Source organism: Bos indicus, chromosome 20 (assembly GCF_029378745.1).
Source record: "Bos indicus isolate NIAB-ARS_2022 breed Sahiwal x Tharparkar chromosome 20, NIAB-ARS_B.indTharparkar_mat_pri_1.0, whole genome shotgun sequence".
Classification (NCBI taxonomy): domain Eukaryota; kingdom Metazoa; phylum Chordata; class Mammalia; order Artiodactyla; family Bovidae; genus Bos; species Bos indicus.
In genome coordinates this window covers 25,903,313-25,922,020 of record NC_091779.1, presented here as the reverse complement: position 1 = coordinate 25,922,020, position 18,708 = coordinate 25,903,313, and the positions used below count along the sequence as shown (strand labels likewise).

General features: G+C 37.4%; 1 protein-coding gene across 1 annotated transcript in view; it reads left to right on the top strand.

The window, feature by feature from the left end:
* The window catches only part of ITGA2 (integrin subunit alpha 2), a 108,758-nt gene that overhangs the window by 61,459 nt on the left and 28,591 nt on the right, over positions 1-18,708 (top strand). Inside the window, exons 8-16 of the mRNA XM_019982863.2 lie at positions 1,921-2,071; positions 2,352-2,517; positions 4,520-4,596; positions 7,470-7,608; positions 8,486-8,631; positions 10,083-10,226; positions 11,975-12,178; positions 13,289-13,425; positions 15,153-15,292. Of these exons, the coding sequence (XP_019838422.2) occupies positions 1,921-2,071; positions 2,352-2,517; positions 4,520-4,596; positions 7,470-7,608; positions 8,486-8,631; positions 10,083-10,226; positions 11,975-12,178; positions 13,289-13,425; positions 15,153-15,292 (1,304 nt within the window). The remainder of the gene's footprint in view (positions 1-1,920; positions 2,072-2,351; positions 2,518-4,519; positions 4,597-7,469; positions 7,609-8,485; positions 8,632-10,082; positions 10,227-11,974; positions 12,179-13,288; positions 13,426-15,152; positions 15,293-18,708) is intronic.

The window sequence follows — 18,708 nt, the reverse complement described above, 5'->3', positions numbered from 1 at the left end:
AAAAGCTTTAGGAAATAAAATTATATTCTCAGTTTTAAACATGTTGAATTAAAGAACTCTGTACACTTTCAGGTGAAAATATTCAATGCATTGAATACACAAACTTGAAGATGGGAGGGCTGAATGGAAGAAAATATAGATTTTAAATTGTCGTCATGTAAGTGGCGGTGGTAAACCTATATGATGACACCAGAAAGAATGTGCAACAAGAGAATTCAATAGACAGGGAAAACGTTGTTGGACACCTGGCTAACCAAAAGCTGAATCCCTGCTTGTTGAATCAAAACAAATTTCAGTTTAAATCTAAGAAAATGAAACAACTAAAGGACTATGAGAAAACTGGGCTGATGAAAAATAAAAGTCTTAGAGATAAGACCCTTTTAAAATGACATGTCAAATATAAAAGACAGACACAAAAAGTAATGGATTTGATTATACAAAAATATAAAATTTCTGCACAATATCAACATCACTAAAATTTTAAAAATGATTAATGAACTGAAAAAATTATTTACAGCATATATGACAAAGGATAATTTTCTTTATTAACAGAAATTTTACTAATCAGGAAAATGATGAAAAACAAAAATTAGCAAATGTAAAGAAATATCAAGAGTTCATGAAAAAAGAAATATAAATGGCTAATAAACATAAAAATACTCGTCATTCTTCATAGTTAAAAAGTACATAATAAAACAACAATAATATATTATTTTTCACTTATAAGAGTATCCCAGATTAAAAAGTATTAACAGTCCTCATTGTTAAGGAAAGGAGATGGAGAAAATTGCATTCTTGTACACTGATAGCAGTATAAATTGGAAGAAATTTAAAGAACAATTTAGTACTATATTTATCAAAATTTGAAATGTGTAAATCCTTTGTCCAAATACTTTCATTGCCATGATTTTATACTACTGATGCATTTGAAAAAGTATGCCAAGATACATACGCAAGGACATTCATTATAGCATTATTTGTAAAACCAAAAATGGCCTAAATGCATAATAATGGGGAGTTGGTTAAATAAACTATGGTTCCTCAAAACAATGAAATATTACATAGCCATTAAAAAAGGAGAGTTCTAAACTAGTGATTACTAGTGGGGTGGTGGGAATGCAATATAAAGGTAGGGGAGTGGGAGGCACAAATTATTGGGTATAAGGCTCAAGGATGTAATACAACAAGGAGAATATAGTCAATATTTTATAATAACTGTAAATGGAAATTTACCTCTAAAATTATATAAAATGAGTATTTTTTAAATGAAAATTTAGAAATCAAATTAAACACAAGGAGAGTTCTATATGTGCTGGTATGGAAAGCTCTCCATCAAAATGAAAAACCACTATATAAAATATGTCCCCACATAAAAGTTTAAGGAGTAAATTTTGCATATATTTCTCTATATGCAACATTTTCTAGAAGGAAACAAACTGATAATAGTGATTACCTTTGAAATAGTGGCTTGATGTAAACTTTTTGTTTTATAACTTTCCAAATGCTTTAGATTTCTTTTACCATATATATTTATTACTTTTAAAAAAGCAATTTGTTATTGGAAAAATGCAGATCCAATGAGTAAAATTTATGACAAAATGAATTATCTTTGCTCTGTTGATGAGTTTAATTTTCTTAGCAGAGGATAATTCTAAGGATTCCTGATGTGAATACACATACACACACACTATGAAAACCATGGGAGCTATTTTTAATGCCAAGTGAGATTTACATTCTTGTATGTGTCTCTACTACAAACTACAAATATAATATAGTTAAAATGTCACCAGAACTGATAGAGCAATTCTAAGTCGCAATAGGTTATATTCAAAGAAGTCAGTTTCATAGTCACTTTTCTAACCAGAGGTCCATGTATTAACTTTATCCATCGAGAGTGAGTTTTTATTTTATCTGCCACAGAGATACCGCTTATTCAACGGCTGCTGGTGGACGACCAGGTGCTACCAAAGTTATGGTGGTTGTAACTGATGGTGAATCCCATGATGGTTCAAAGTTGAAAGCTGTGATTGATCAATGTAACAAAGACAATATACTGAGGTTTGGCATAGCAGTAAGTGGCTTTTCTTTTTACTGGTCTTTCAGTTCATAGGGAAATATTCCTTTAAGACTATACTTTCTTATTGCCTGTTCATAGCTTCATATAAAAGAATATTTTTACTCTATCTCAGCATCTTGCTGATTTTCGGTCATGCCAACCAAAATGATATGGAAGTGTTGCTTATTTTACTTCTGTGAAAGGCCTATCGTGTTAAAAAATAGTCTAGAAAATATTAACAGGAAAATTAAAGTACAGCACTGATGGCCCTCTCCTCTCTCCCTCTGTTTTCAAGGTTCTTGGGTACTTAAACAGAAACGCCCTGGATACTAAAAATTTAATAAAGGAAATTAAAGCTATTGCCAGTATTCCAACAGAAAGACACTTTTTCAATGTCTCTGATGAAGCAGATCTACTAGAAAAGGCTGGGACAATAGGAGAACAAATTTTCAGCATTGAAGGTAAAAGAACTCCTTCTCAGAATTTTCTTTCAAACACTTTTCAAAGATACAAACTTACCAGCATATAAGGGGAACAGAAGGGATAATTGGGGGATTGGGACTAACATATCCACACTACTGTCCATAAAATAGATAATAAAGACCTACTGTATAGCACAGGGAACTCTACTCAGTACTCTGTCATGGCCTATATGGGAAAAGAATCTACAAAAGAGTACATATATGTATAATTAAATCACTTTGCTGTACAGCAGAAACTAACATGACATTATAATCAACTATACTCCAATAAAAATTGAAAAAATAAAAAAAAGTAACATGTTCTTAAAAACCTTAAAAAATTCTTTATTACCAAACACTCTTTTAATTAATTGGCTTCCCTTGTGGCTCAGCTGGTAAAGAATCCACCTGCAATACGAGAGACCTGGGTTCGATCCCTTGGAGAAGGGAAAGGCTACTCCAGTATTCGGGCCTGGAGAATTCCATGGACTATATAGTCCGTGGGGTCACAAAGAGTCAGACACAACTGAGCAACTTTCACTTCACATATACCTTATACAAAGAGAACTCATAAGTAGCATCAATAAGGAAAATAAATAATGATGACTACATAGCTTATAAAAGATGAAATACAAATGGTCAATCAACAAAAGAAAATATTCCCAATTTTAGTAATTATTTTAAAATTTAAATTAAATCAATGTTTCTTTGTGCCTAAAAGACAACAAAGATTAGTAATGTTTAATCTTGGGGAGATTATGGGGAAGCACAGAAGCTCATACACTATTGATAAGATTATAAATTGTATAACCTTTGGGAGCAGCAATGTAGTACCGTCTATTATAATCATAAATAGTTTTACCTTTTTATACGGCTTCCATAATTTACACTGAAATTCTTAAAATTTGTTTGCAGTAAATATGTATACTTTTTAGGTTAGAAAAATACAGTGAAGATTTTTAATAGTTCAGATTTTGAGGAAACATTTACCAGATATATAATAATTTACTTCTGTGGCTTGGGAGGTCTAGTCACTGTAGAAATATCATATGTTTAAGACCTCACTGTAAGGAGGACTAAAAAACAATTCCCAGTTGGTAAAAGTCCCACGTGACCTAAATCCTAGTTCCTGATGGTTAACCCAAATAACTCTCAGCAATGAAGTGAATATTTCATTGAGCACTTGCTATGATCAAAGGGATTGTATAGATTAAGTATTAATCCTTATAGTCAAATCTTTATCTCCTGATAGATTAAGTATTAATCCCTATAGTCAAATCTTTTTCTCCTGATTATCCATTGGAAGCATCTATCCAAACATTTTTATTCTTCACTACATTAATGTGACAGTCTGCAAACTTTTCTTTTTGTGAAGATTAGTGAAAGGTAACCACTTTGGCTGCTCTATATGGAAAAAGAGTTCTAAATGAGTCTTATGTGCTAGTGTCAGAGGTAAGCACATATGTAGAACTTGGACCAAACCTCTAAATTGGTAAAATTCCTCCTCAATCTTGAATCCTGGTTCCTGAAGCCAAATCCAAATATCTCTCAACACAGTCTTCACCACAGATCAATTGCCTGGCTCCTCCAACTATATCTGAGATACATGTGCATTTATTAGTACCAATATTTAAAAGCTAAAAATTCAGTTAGGTCTTTAGCAAGTAACAATCATTTTTAAAAAGAAAAGATAATCATGTCAGTTTTCATCTTACCTCATCCTCTATGTTGAGTGTTTCTTGATGTCAGGAATTTCATAGTATACCAATACATACATGAATGCACAATCAAGATTAGTGCCAACTTCAGACTACCTGGGAAGCATTGTGGATTTCTGCATCTGTTAGGACACTTCCCTAGAGGTTCCTCCCTCCCAGTTCTGTATTTTTGAGTGGACATCAGAACCGTGTGTGTGTGTGTGTGTGTGTGTAGGCACACGTGTTTGAAAATTTGATTTAAAATCGGTAACAGTGATATAATTTTTGAAACTGCTATTTCCCAGGTACAGTTCAAGGAGGAGACAACTTCCAAATGGAAATGTCGCAAGTGGGATTCAGCGCGGAATACTCTCCTCAAAATGTGTGTATATCAGATAACTTCCAGCCATGCTGCCATTTGCCTTGACACTTCTGGGCCCAGTAGCCTTGTCCTGAAATAGGAAAAACAGCCATCTAGTGATCAGCAATTCTCACTCCTAGTCACGGTCATTTAGTTTCTTTGTGCTGCTGGTTTATCATCTAAAAAACAGAGGTTGAGAATGCCTTCCCTCCCCTATTTTACAGGGATTTTTTTTAATGGAAAAAAATGGTAATATACAAGAAAGCCTTTGAGTGCTCCAGGGGACAGGCAGTATATTAACTCAAGGTATTATTACTGTAGGAATTTTCTTTATATCAATCAACTGCTGGAAAAGTTTGTTTAAAACACAAACTCTTATCATCACTGTCATGGTTGAATTCTGAGTTATTTGAATATCTGTTTTTTAACAGCAGAGACAGAAAAATAGTTGAAAAAGTAAGGAGTTAGAGAAAGAGTGAGATGGGACATCTTAGCTCAGGGAAGTCCATTCTTTCTCAGAGACACCATCTCACAGGTCTCGGATTCTAATCCTACTCAGGATATGAGTGCAACAGTAGTAAAAGAGGCAAGGAGACAGGTGACCCTGGGAAATACTCAGGGAACAGGATTTGACTGGCTGAATAAAGGCCCAGGATCAGGTGTTTTTTTTTGGTAGAATAAAAGGTGCTAACATTCTCTGGATCATCAATCGTTAAGAGATGCTCCTAAAAGTTATGGGTCTTTCCCTCAGAAAAAATGTCAGTGAACCTACACAAAGAATTTTTCACACAATTTCCTGAAATTTTGTATAGTTCCTGAAGCTCCTTCCTGTACCCAGATTTTAGAGTCCAGGATTTATGACAGTCATTCACATAATTTCATGGTCTCTTATCTTCAGAATGGACACATTATTTCCCTATTTTTTTAATGGCTTATATTTTTCATTCCAAAATCATACCTTGAAAACCATAATGGAGAAGAATATGGAAAATAATGTCTATATAATGAGATCACTTTGTTGTACAGCAGAAATTAATATGATGTTGTAAGTCAACTATACTTCAAGAAAATACATTTTAAACAATAACAGCAAAGCCCCAAAATTATATCTCTGATATTTTCTAAGATCAAAAACTTGTAAATAAGGACTTCCCTGGTGGTCCAGTGATTAAGAATACTCTTTGCAATGCAGAGGACTTGAGTTCAGTCCCTAATCAGGGAACTAAGATCTCACTTGCCCTGGAGCAGCTAAGCTCACCCACCACATCTAGAGAGCCCGAGTGCCACAACTAGAGAGTCTGTGTGCAGCAGCGAAAGATCTAGCGACAACTAGACCTAACAGCCAAAATAAAATTAACTAATGACTTAATTGGTTGATTAATTTTTTTAAAAATTTAAAAATAAGTCCCATCCTGACCATCTGCTTCCTGCGATGACTTATAGCTTTGAATATTCAGATTGGGTTTTGAGCCAATGCCGAGTGGCCTGTCCTCTTTCACTGGTGCTGACCAATGGCTGTTTTTCTTCCCATAGATGAAATATCATATCTTCAATTGCTTTCTGTAGCTGTGCCATTCTCAAATAGATGGGATAGGAGAGAGAGGAATATTTGAGAAGGAGTTAAAAAGAAAGAGGAAAGGGACTTCTCTGGTGGTCCAGTGGTTAAGAATTCGCATTCCGATGCAAGGGATGTGGGTTCAATCCCTGATGAGGCACTAAGACCACACATGCCACAGGGCAGCTAAGCTCGTGTACCACAACTAGCGAGGACCACACACTGCAATGAAGACCCAGCACAGCCAAAAAATACATAAAGTAAAATGTTAAAAAGAAGAAAGAGGAAGGAAGCTGAAGATAAGTCAGGTCAGAAGAGGGCTACCACATGGGTCTGGGGGAACAGTGCCCACCTCTCTTCCTCTGGCAGCATCACTTCCTGTTTCTTGAGCATGTCTCATAGCCCGAGCTCTTCTTAGGAACACGTTAGGCCAGAGGCTCCCTTCTGACTCCTTTCTAAAGCTTACAACTGTTCAGCATTTGCAGATGTGCGCCTTTGCATGGAAATTGGGAGATGGCTATGTGCCCCTCCTGTACTGTGGTACAGATTTATCTTTAAAATGTGTTGTACTAAACAAAGCCTAAAGTAATACAGCCCATGCGAAGGCTTCTTTTCCAGCACAAAATGTATCAAAACAATTTGGAGATATATCAACATACAAAGTTTTTGGTTGAAAAACCAAAATTCAGCTGAGTGAATCTGAAGATCTAATTGGCTTTATTCAACGATTCATGGGATTCTCTTGTAACTCAGTCGGTAAAGAATCTGCTTGCAGTGTTGGAGACCTAGGTTTGATCCCTAGGTTGGGAAGATCCCCTGGAGAAGGAAATGGCAACCCACTCCAGTATTCTTGCTTGGAGAATCCCATGGACAAAGGAGCCTGGCAGGCCACAGTCCATGGGGCTGTAAGAGACATACATGACTTAGCTACTAAACCACCACAATGATTCATGAATTGGGCAGCATTTCATTAAGCAAACAGAAAGATGCTCTAAGGAGCTGTAGAAAATGGAAGGGGTCTCTCAGGTGATTACCTCACTAGTGCTAACCAGGGAATTGCAAAGTGACCGTTTAAGACGACCTTCCTGGGAAAGGTTGAAGTTGCAGTTAGGTTGGGTATGGTGTAAGTTTGATGATGTAGACTTGGCACAGGGGATTCCATTTTTGACCTGTTGTCTCTCTTTTCTAAGCAATTCATGTATACTTTGCTTATTTTGCTTCATCTTAGTTTTTTTTTTTCTTTAAATTTAGACCATTTGTTTCAATGTTTTGCCCACCCAACACTCTTATGCCTTACAGGTGATTTGTTTTAAGGCTTCTCATTTTTCAATTATTGTAGAATATTCTGATGCTGGGTGCAGTAGGAGCTTACGACTGGAGTGGGACTGTGGTCCAGAAGACACCTCATGGACATTTGATCTTTTCTAAACAAGCGTTTGAACAAATTCTGCAAGACAGAAATCACAGCTCATATTTAGGTAAGACCTACCAGCACTTGGCTCAGCACATTTAAGTTGCTTCCTTTAAACTAGTCTCTTGTTGGATTTCAGGATCAGTTCAGCAAAACACTTGAGCTGTCATCTAATTACACATATTTCAGCAGCCTCTGCCAGTCAGGCCTTAGCCCATAACTACTTAATGAAACACTGCATGTTTGACTCGTTAATCTCTTCTGGTTGTTCCAGCAGTTGTTAATCCTGGGACATGACTGTGTTTCTCCAAAATAGAAATAGTACCTAAAAGTCAATACTGTAAGTGGTAGTCTTACATCAATTTGGAGTCTCCAATGTGTCTGTTCGTGTAATAGGTAGTCACCAATTTTGAGCACCTCCTATGGGACAGTCCCTGAGTTGGCTAGTCTGTCTACATAATATTTAAATACTTCCAACTATCCTTTGAAGGCAGTACTACTATCCTCATTTTACCTTTCCAAAGAGGTTAATTACTTGCTCAAAGATAAAAAACTTAACAAGCAGCGAGTCCAAACTTTGAACCAGAGACTGACTCCAAAGCCTATGTTCTTCCCACTGTGCAAATTTCCACCTTTTAAATTCATTTAGTTATTCATTCTCAAATATTTGTTGAGTTCATAAGGAGCTGATGAGGACAATGCAGAATCTAGGGTCAGCTTTATGGGGACATGTTCCACCTCCACAGGGCAGAGTTTCTGGCCAAAGGGCAGAAGCAATTCGCCTTAGAAAAAGCAGGAGGATGCGACCTTCGTGTTATACTCAGGAGCACGAGCAGCTGTGTGTCACACTAACAAAAGGGCCCTCTGATCATCTCTGCTAGCTTCACAGGCTTATCTGGCCAAGATATTCAACAGCACCTACTCTGTAACCCCTTCTCTCCTAGGTTACTCTGTGGCTTCAATTTCTACTGGGAACAGTGTCCACTTTGTTGCTGGTGCTCCTCGAGCAAATTATACTGGCCAGATAGTGCTCTACAGTGTTAATGAGAATGGCAATGTCACAGTTATTCAGTCTCACAGAGGTGACCAGGTAAATTCCGTGTTTAAGCAGGTGCAATTAATTTCATGGACAACTGAGGCTTGTGGGAAGGGAGGAGTTAGTAGAAATGGAAACTAACGTTTATTGAGTGCCTACCCTGTAGCTGCCTCTGTGATTTGTGTTTACTTGAATATTCCTTAAATATTCACAATACTGAGATCTACCATCCCCTTTTGACTAGCTGCTGAGAGTTTAACTACCTTTCTAAGGCTACATAGCTTTCATGGTGTTGAGTTGTCATTAGAGTCCAATGATGACAGACACCTAACCACTGCTTTGTAGGCAAGCTCCAACAAGGAACCAAGGATCTGGAGAAGGAACAAGTAGACAAAGGGAGAATGGAGCATCAGACTGAGCTACGACATCTGGGCCTGCACAGGTGTCCTGTGGCTCTGACATTTCTAAATGTCAACAAGTTTGACATTTCTAAAAGTAAAGCAGCCCTTTTCTCTGTCACTTCCTTCTGATGTGTGGCAGTTTGGTCATGAGGACCAGTGATGCCTCCCAGTCAAGTCCATAAGAACAAAAGCCATAGAGTCCTATTTTCTTGCTAAGTAGTTCTGACTCCTGAGCTTAGCACATATTTGAAATGCACATCACTGTACTCCAATGACCAACAGAAAATTTTCTTCCTTAAATCGGAGAAACTGACTATCCACAGATTTCCCTTCTCTAATATTAACTCTGATTCACTGTCTCTATGGATTTTCCTGGAGGAAGATCTGAGTCTTTGACTTCCTTGACCACAAGTCCACTGTGGTCATACATTTTCCTCCTCTTTAGTATTTTAAAGTTTATGGTCTTCCCTGGTGGCTCAGACGGTAAAGAATCCTCCTGCAAAGCGGGAGACCTGGGTTTGATCCTTGGGTCAGGAAAATCCCCTGGAGATGGGAGTGGCAACCCACTCCAGTATTCTTGCCTGGAGAATCCCATGGACAGATGTCTGATGGGCTACAGTCCATGGGGTTGGACACGACTGAATGACTAACACGTTCACTTTCTTTTATGTTTTATCACAGAAGCCCTGTTATTTGTTCAACCTCCCTCTTCCCTGCCTGCCTTTGTCTACAACACCTCATAAAGCTTCTAAGTGTTCCTTAAGTGTGGTCTTTTACCCACCAGCATCAGAAATACCTGGAGTGCTTGCTTAAAATACTGTTTTCTTGATTGCCTATAGACATTGCATCAGAGTCTCTGGAAATGGCTTTTGGGAATCTGTATTTTACAGGTGCTTTTTTGGTGACTTTTGTGTACCCTGAGTGCTAAGAAGCAAGTGTTAGATTGTGACACAAACGGAGAGAAGGGGCGATGTTATGTCTTTATGTTCCTAGCACCTTATAGGCAACAGATGCTCAATTTTTGTTTGTTGACTGAGTAAATAAAAATGTAGTGTAATACTAAGAGTAGAAGAACCCTAATGTTGATATGCTTTATTCCTGCAGATTGGCTCCTATTTTGGTAGTGTGCTGTGTGCAGTCGATGTGAATAAGGACACCATTACAGATGTGCTCTTGGTAGGTGCGCCAATGTACATGAATGACCTAAAGAAAGAGGAAGGAAGAGTCTACCTGTTTACTATTACAAAGGTAAAAAAAAATTATTAAACTGATTTCATTTCATTTGCTTTAGTATTGATAAATGAAAGTGAATCTGCATTTTTGCAGATTAAAGACTTTATTATTAAATAAAAGTATGGTTTATATTTCATTTTGAGGATGTCACCATTGTTATAGTTTTAAAAATCACATTGAAAAGCATAACCTGGAACTTAAGGTATAGTGTCCTGCCATCTTCCACAAGAGGTCTTTGAATATATATTTTCTTTACAAATAAAGTTATTATAAATGCATGTTGTTTTTTGAAATACATACACACACATGCATATACATCTGTGTGTTTCCCAAATATCTCATTCAATTATTCTTCTTTGCTATAAAGATATAACAATAACAGGGCAAAGCTACTTTATTGACATTTGACAATGGTAAGGACAAATTGTACAGGGCACTTTAGAAATAGCCATATATTCCTGTGTGCTTTCTACATTAGTTTGTCAAAAAATTCCACTGCTTGGTGTAACATTTAGGTATATATCCAAGTCTTGGAAATTCCAGTTCTTACACATAGAACTGAGCATACTCTAACATGGAAAAGCCTAGTTTTACCAACTTATAGACTGGACTAAATCCATGCACATAATTATAGTGAACTTACTGAAACCTGAAAAGAAAACCAAAATTAAAGGCACAGATTGACATAGAAAATTAGATGGCTAGATAAGGAAAGGATGGAAAAAGAGAAGCTGATATTAATGTAGTAAATGTTATATTTAACTGTTGTGATATTTTGTCCTACCTTATTTAAATTAATATAACAGCCCTTAAACAGAAGCAATTAAAACAATTTTAAAGCTTATAAAGTGTAATTAAGTATTTAATAAGGGAAGAGCATATCTACTAGTTTGAAAATTTAACAACTCCCCAGCTTCTTAAATGTTTCTTGCTAGTCAGATATTCTGAATATTATTAATTGCTAAAGGTGAAATGATCTTTTAGTATTTTACCAGACTCAGTCAGTAATAAATTAATTTTCATAAGATTATTATAGAGGAGAAAGAATCAAAACAGACTCAGTTTCATGGTTGAAGAGCATTGCTTTCTTATGAAGTCATGAAATATTTCCATTCTTGACTTCAAAATCTGCAAAAAAAGAAAAAGCCCACAATTGTATCTTTTACAGGAAAATGTCTTTTCTTTGGCAGAAATATTCAGTGTTTTGTAGAATGGAATATTAACAATCTCATCTTTCATTTCCTATACCATAATTATGCCACTGTTGTTCAATAGCTCTTAAGTAAAGAACTATATTAAGATATTGTGTTTTATTTGTTTCTACATTAATTTTATTAAAGAGATTAGTAGACTTTTACCAGAAATTTTTTAAATCAAAAAATTTTGGAAACAGATGAGTGAAGATCCTAATATTAAGGGGAAAAAAGACAAAGAAATGGACACTCTTATGTAGGTTGTACAGGCAGCCTACAGAAAAGAATTGCTTCTTTTCACCTTGGTTTATGAGCAGATAGCCTATGACCTTAGTTTCAGTATGGCACAGTGATTCATTTGTACATAGGTAGGTAGATAGATGGATACATAGATTTTTTTCAGATTCTTTTCCTTTTTAGATAACTAAAAACTATTGAATATAATTCCTTGTGCCATACAGTAGGTCCTTGGTTATCTATTTATATCTATATTTATACCACTATATATAGTAGTATATATTTGTTAATGTAAGGTTGGCTTTAATTGTCCCCTTTTTCCCTCTTTGCAAGGGCATTTTGAATTGGCACCAATTTCTGGAAGGCCCCAATGGTCTTGAAAATGCTCGATTTGGTTCAGCAATTGCAGCTCTTTCAGACATCAACATGGATGGCTTTAATGACGTGATTGTTGGTTCGCCTTTGGAAAATCAGAACTCTGGAGCTGTGTACATCTACAATGGCCATGAGGGCATGATTCGCTTGAGGTATTCTCAGGTAATCCATAGCTTTATGGTGATATGTGTACATGTGAGTATCATTGTGTTAGAGCTAGAGAGTATCATGTGGATCATCCAATCCATCCCTCTTACTTTATAACCTAATTCACTTATTCATCAGATCTGCTGTGCGTCAAGCTCTGTCTAGGCTCTGGGAATACTGTAAAGAACAGGACGGTCAAAACTGTGCTTTGTATGGGTCTTTCATTCTTGTGAAGGAGACAGAGGGAAAGAAGATAAGAAAAATATTCCAGAAAGTACTAAATGATAAGGAATTTTTTAAAAAAACTAGAGAATAAATTTTCAGGGCTAGGAGGTATCAAATATTTGAGTGAGTGACCAAGAAAGCCTCACTCAGAAGCGGCTTTTGAGTAAAGATCTGAACGAAATGAGCTAGGAGAGGAGTCAGGACCCAAACCTGCATCAGTTCCTTCTCCAGTTCACTGATCTCTCACTGCTTTGTGCTGGCTTGTTATTTTATGTGAGAGATTCAGGCTGTTTTCTTTGATGAAAAAGTAAGCCAGAAGGAAAAACACCAATACAGTATACTAACGCATATATATGGAATTTAGAAAGATGGTAACAATAACCCTGTGTACGAGACAGCAAAAGAGACACTGATGTATAGAACAGTCTTATGGACTCTGTGGGAGAGGGAGAGGGTGGGAAGATTTGGGAGAATGGCATTGAAACATGTAAAATATCATGTATGAAACGAGACGCCAGTCCAGGTTCGATGCACGATACTGGATGCTTGGGGCTGGTGCACTGGGACGACCCAGAGGGATGGTATGGGGAGGGAGGAGGGAGGAGGGTTCAGGATGGGGAACACATGTATACCTGTGGCGGATTCATTTTGATATTTGGCAAAACTAATACAATTATGTAAAGTTTAAAAATAAAATAAAATTAATTAAAAAAAAAGAAAATGTGGCTGCAAGAATAATAATCAGATCAGATGAGCTATGAAAAATCAATGGAGTTCTGTGGAGAATAAAACAATCTGAGAAATGGCCATAGAAAGAATATACCAGGGCAATGTAGATACTGCCTTTTTTCTGTTTCAGTTGTCACGAGCTATAATTTCATCTCAAACTTGCTCTTTTAGAAAATCCTGGGGTCCGACAGAGCCTTTAGTAGCCACCTCCAGTACTTTGGGAGATCCCTGGATGGCTATGGAGATTTAAATGGGGATTCCATCACCGACGTGTCCGTGGGGGCCTTTGGACAGGTCGTTCAGCTCTGGTGAGTCATTGAGAGCCAGACACAAACTAGTTAACAAACACATGGCCTGCTAAGTAGAGCAGATTGCTTTGCTAGTATTGTGAGAATGTCACAGGCATTATACAACAGTCGAAGACATTTGTATGTCATAGTTTGCATAGAGGAAGGAGTGTGTTTTTCCTGGTGGGGAAAAAAAAATGCTTGCTTAACATTAGAACTAAGTCTCTCTTCTCTATAAAATGAGGAGAAAAAATGTATTGAAAAGCTAAAGCTCTTGAAATGGTATTAAGGATATTTCTGATTATTTTTTTATTACCTCAACTTGTAGAAAAGAATTCTCATGAGAATGCTCTAAAAATACTGAATACCAAGGCCACACATGTGAAGTACAACTTCTCCTGTGGTTAAAAGGTATCTTTTACAATTATTAGTCATAAACAAGAAGCCAGTATTTAAGTTTAGCTGACCTTTTATTGACCTCAGGAGGAGTTGAAGAGCAGGGGGGAACAATAAGGGATTCAAGAGCCAAGGAGCAAAAATAAATATATTGGGCTGGTGAAGGAAAGCAACCAGAAAGAAACTGAGCATTCCATCAGGAGTCTCTAAGAAAATAGAGTTCAGTTATCCATTCATGTCTGTTGAAAAATATGTTTTAAATGTCCAAGTATGTGAAGAACAGAAAGAAATTAGGTAGTGAGTAAATCACACTGACTTCAATGAAACTATTTACAGTATCTCACTTGGGCTTTTAAAGGATGAAATGCATTGTTTTCCGTGCATCATTTTTCTCTCCGTGCACGACAGGCAGGTTGTTAGTTTCTCCACCAGAGATTGAACCTGTGCCCCTTGAAGTGGAAGCACAGAGCCTTAACCACTGGACCACCTGAGAAGTTCCTTAGTGCAGAGGTCCCCAGCCACCAGTCCAAGTTAGAAACCGGGCCACATAGCAGGAGGTGAGCAGATGAGGCTTCATCTGCCGCTCCATCACGGGTGTGAACCATCTCCCTCCCCTCTGCAGTCCGTGAAAAAATTGCTTTCCACGAAACCAGTTCCTGCTGCCAAAAAAGTTGGGGCTCACTGCCTTAGTGCATTATTTTAATGAAATCTTCATGTGGAAGAAATAAAACTCAAATGTAATATTTAAGGCTTTGAAAAAAAGAAAATATATTTACTGAATAAAATTAGTTTGGAATAACTCTAAAATACAAAGTATGATGACATAATTATGTGGCTGCTTTGGAACAATTTTGTAAGAAATACCTTTCAGTGAACTTCACCCTGTAGCCACCTTGGTAGACCTCAAACATGCTAGGCCATATACTTCCTATACTGTGACGTTCCCTTTTAAGATAGACCATGATGGCCAAACTTTTTTCTTTGAAGGTGGGTTTGATTCATCTAAAAAGTCAAGACACAAGGACTCAAATGCATATTTTGAGGAGATAGTTAAGCTCGGTTATAATGCAATGTGGGAGACCCGGGTTTGATCCCTGGGTCGGGAAGATCCCCTGGAGAAGGAAATGGCAACCCACTCCAGTATTCTTGCCTGGAGAATCCCATGGACAGAGGAGCCTGGAGGACTACAGTCCACGGGGTCTCAAAGAGTCGGACACAACTGAGCAACTTTACTGTCGTCTGTCTGTTAAGCTAGGTTAATGCTGTTTGTGGTCACATTCCTACAAGGTGCTAAGACTAGCTTTTCTGGGTAGCTTCATGAGAATAATTTTTTTTAAACATTGGTCTTTCAGGTCACAGAGCATTGCTGATGTATCTGTAGATGCTTCATTCACACCAAAAAAAATCACTTTGCTCAACAAAAATGCTGAGATAAAACTTAAACTCTGCTTCAGTGCTAAGTTTAGACCTACTAATCAAAACAATCAAGTGGGTGAGTAAACCTGAAATAATCTACACGAGAGATAGATTTGCTTATAGAGTTTCACTTCTGATGTAAACTATGCTTGGGATATGGAAACCAAAAGAAATAAGGGTCTTGCAGACCCTTGAATTGCCACATATTTGAGGTGCCTGAGAATGGTTGATTAGGTGTGGAAGGTGTTTTAGACTGTCCTCTGTCATCCTTAGAAGGTCACATTCTGCTGCAGAAAGTCATGAAGTCAGTGACATAATTATAGCCTCTTCCAGTCTATTTTTTAAGTTTCTCTTACCCATAACTTCCTAACGGAAAACCATGGGCACGTGCAAATTACACTGAACCTGAGTCCGTATTAGATGAGTCGACTGTGAGTTGGCTATGCCATAACATAGGTACAGTGTGTTCAGTATGAGGATCAAATATTTCTATTCTTGAAAATTTAAGAGGCATGAAATAATGAAAGAGAAAGTATAAAACAATGTATAATTTGTGTCCAGTGTTTTATATTTTCTAAATAATCCATTATGTGAACCAAAAACTTCAGATGTAAAGGCAGAGGAACTAGAGGTCAAATTGCCAACATCCATTGCATCATAGAGAAAGCAAGGGAATTCCAGAAAAGCATCTACTTCTGCTTCATTGACTACACTGAAGCCTTTGACTGTGTGGATCACAACAAACTGTGGAAAATTCTTAAAGAGATGGGAATACCAGACCACCTTACTTGCTTCCTGAAAAACCTGTATGCAGGTCAAGAAGTAACAGTTAGAACCTTACATGGAACAACTCACTGGTTCAAAATTGGGAAAGGAGTATGTCAAGGCTGTATATTGTCACCCTGCTTATTTAACTTCTATGTAGAGTACATCATGTGAAAGGCCAAGCTCGATGAATCACAAGCTGGAGTCAAGATTGCCAGGAGAAATATCAACAACCTCAGATATGCAAATAATACCACTTTAATGGCAGAAAACAAAGAGGTACCTAAAGAGCCTCTTAACGAAGGTGAAAGAGGAGAGTGAAAAAGCTGGCTTGAAACTCAACATTTAAACAATGAAGATCATGGCATCTGGCCCCATCACTTCATGGCAATTAGAAGGGGAAAAAGTGGAAACAGTGGCAGATTTTATTTTCTTGGGCTCCAAAATCACTGCAGATGGTGACTACAGTCATGAAATTAAAGATGCCTGCTCCTTGGAAGAAAAGCTATGACCAACCTAGACAGCATATTAAAAAGCAGACATGTCACTTTGCCAACAAAGATCCATATAGTCAAAGCTATGGCTTTTCCAATAGTCATGTATGGATGTGAGAGTTGGACCATAATGAAGGCTGAGCACCAAAGAATTGATGCTTTTGAACTGTGGTACTAAAGAAGACTTTTGAGAGTCCCTTGGACAACAAGGAGATAAAACCAGTGAATCCTAAAGGAAATCAACCCTGAATACTCATTGGAAGCACTGATGCTGAAGCCCCAATACTTTGGCCACCTGATGCAAAGAGCTGACTCATTGGAAAAGACCCTGCTGCTGGGAAGGATTGAAGGCAGGAGGAGAAAGGGATGACAGAGGATGAGATGGTTGGATGGCATAACCAACTCAGTGGACATGAGTTTGAGCAATCTCAGGGAGATAGTGAAGGATAGAGAAACCTGGTGTACTGCAGTCCATGAGGTTGCAAAGAGTTGGGCATGACTTAGTCACTGAACAATAACAACAAATAATCCAGTGAAGTGAGGGAAAATCTGAAACATGACCTGTTGGCAGGAGAGAGTAAGGAAAACTGTGGGCAGTCTTACAAATGGATTGGTCCAGTTGTCTTTGGCAGCCTGGCTGAGGTCCTGCGTGTCCCTTAAGTCTTTCTAACCACTGCATTTCACCTCCATCTCTCCTGCTCCAATTATCTCAGTTCCTTCGATATGCAGCCATTGATTCTTAGCACTTAATCCAATATTACCTTCTTTCATTTGCTTCTGTTTCATGGGTCCGCATCCTTTCCATCAGATTTTTTTAAATTGAAGTGTAGTTGAATTACAACATTATGTTACTTACTGTTGTACAGCAAAGTGACTCAGTTATGCATATATATCCTCTCCATCATATTTTGGCTCTAATTTTCTGAAACCTGTAGTTCCTTGTTATTCAGTCATTCAGTTGTGTCTGAGTGTTTGTGACCCCATGGACTGCAGCATGCCAGGCTTCCCTGTTCTTCACCAACTCCCGGAGCTTGCTCAAACTCATGTCCATTGAGTTAATGATGCCACCCAACCATCTCGCCCTCTATTGTCCCCTTCTCCTGCCTTCAATCTTTCCCAGCATCAAAGTCTTCCCTAATAAGTCAGCTCTATTTTCTTCAGGTAGCTAAAGTATTGGAGTTTCAACTTCAGCATCAGTCCTTTCAATGAATATTCAGGGTTGATTTCTGTTAGGGTTGACTATAGCTATTTTATTAGGTGGTGAACAAATTAACTTAAAGGGTAAAAATATAGAGGCATGTTGTCATGATTTATAGAAGAAATAAGAAAGCTAGGAACACAAAGTTAGATTCATGTCTTGGCACGCCTTCCATATTTCCTATTTTTCATATTCACCTGGCATTTTTCCTTTCAAGTGTTCAAACACTGACCCAGCTCTGAGTAGCACATTTCGCACACCTGCCTTTTAGCACATCCATCTGAGTAGCCGTGAGAGTTGAGTCAGAAACCATTACTGTCTAAACATGAAATGGCTAGATGGAATGTACAGCATGGTGATTTTTGTTAATAAGACTGTATCGTATACAGTTACTAAGAGACTAAATTTTAAAGGTTCTCACCACACACAAAAAATGGTAACTTTGTGAAGTGATGGGTAAGTTAACTCACCTTATTGTGGTAATTATTTTGCAATGTATAAAATCACTATGTTGTATGCTTTAAACTTACACAATGTTATATGTCAATGATATCTTAATGAAGCTGGATGAATAAAACATTAAATATAAAAAGTTAATTTGGAAAATCTATTAGTTGGCAGAAATGACTGGTAGGTAACCTCTGCTGGCCCTGAAGCATGAGTTTGCCTCAAACATCTTCCTCCTAGTTTTTGACTGTACTTCACCTCTTCTGTTACCACACACTTGAAAGGCATTTTCTGCTTTCAGAGAATTTGTTTCCCTCCCACCTGTTCTCTAGGGTCTCTCACCATTGGGCACCTTTCCCTTTGAATCCTCTTCTTGATGTCTTAGGTCCATATCGTCATGATCATTTGTCACTTACTTGCCTGGCAATAACAGTGTGTAAGACAGAAATCCCACCTCTGTGACTTTGAAAAGTCAATTTATAAAGCATATAACTTCTATTATTTATTGCATTGGGTGCACACTCCAGTTTGAAGTTAATAACACCAAAAAGATTATCATATTGCCTATGTAACTATGTATCATTTTGG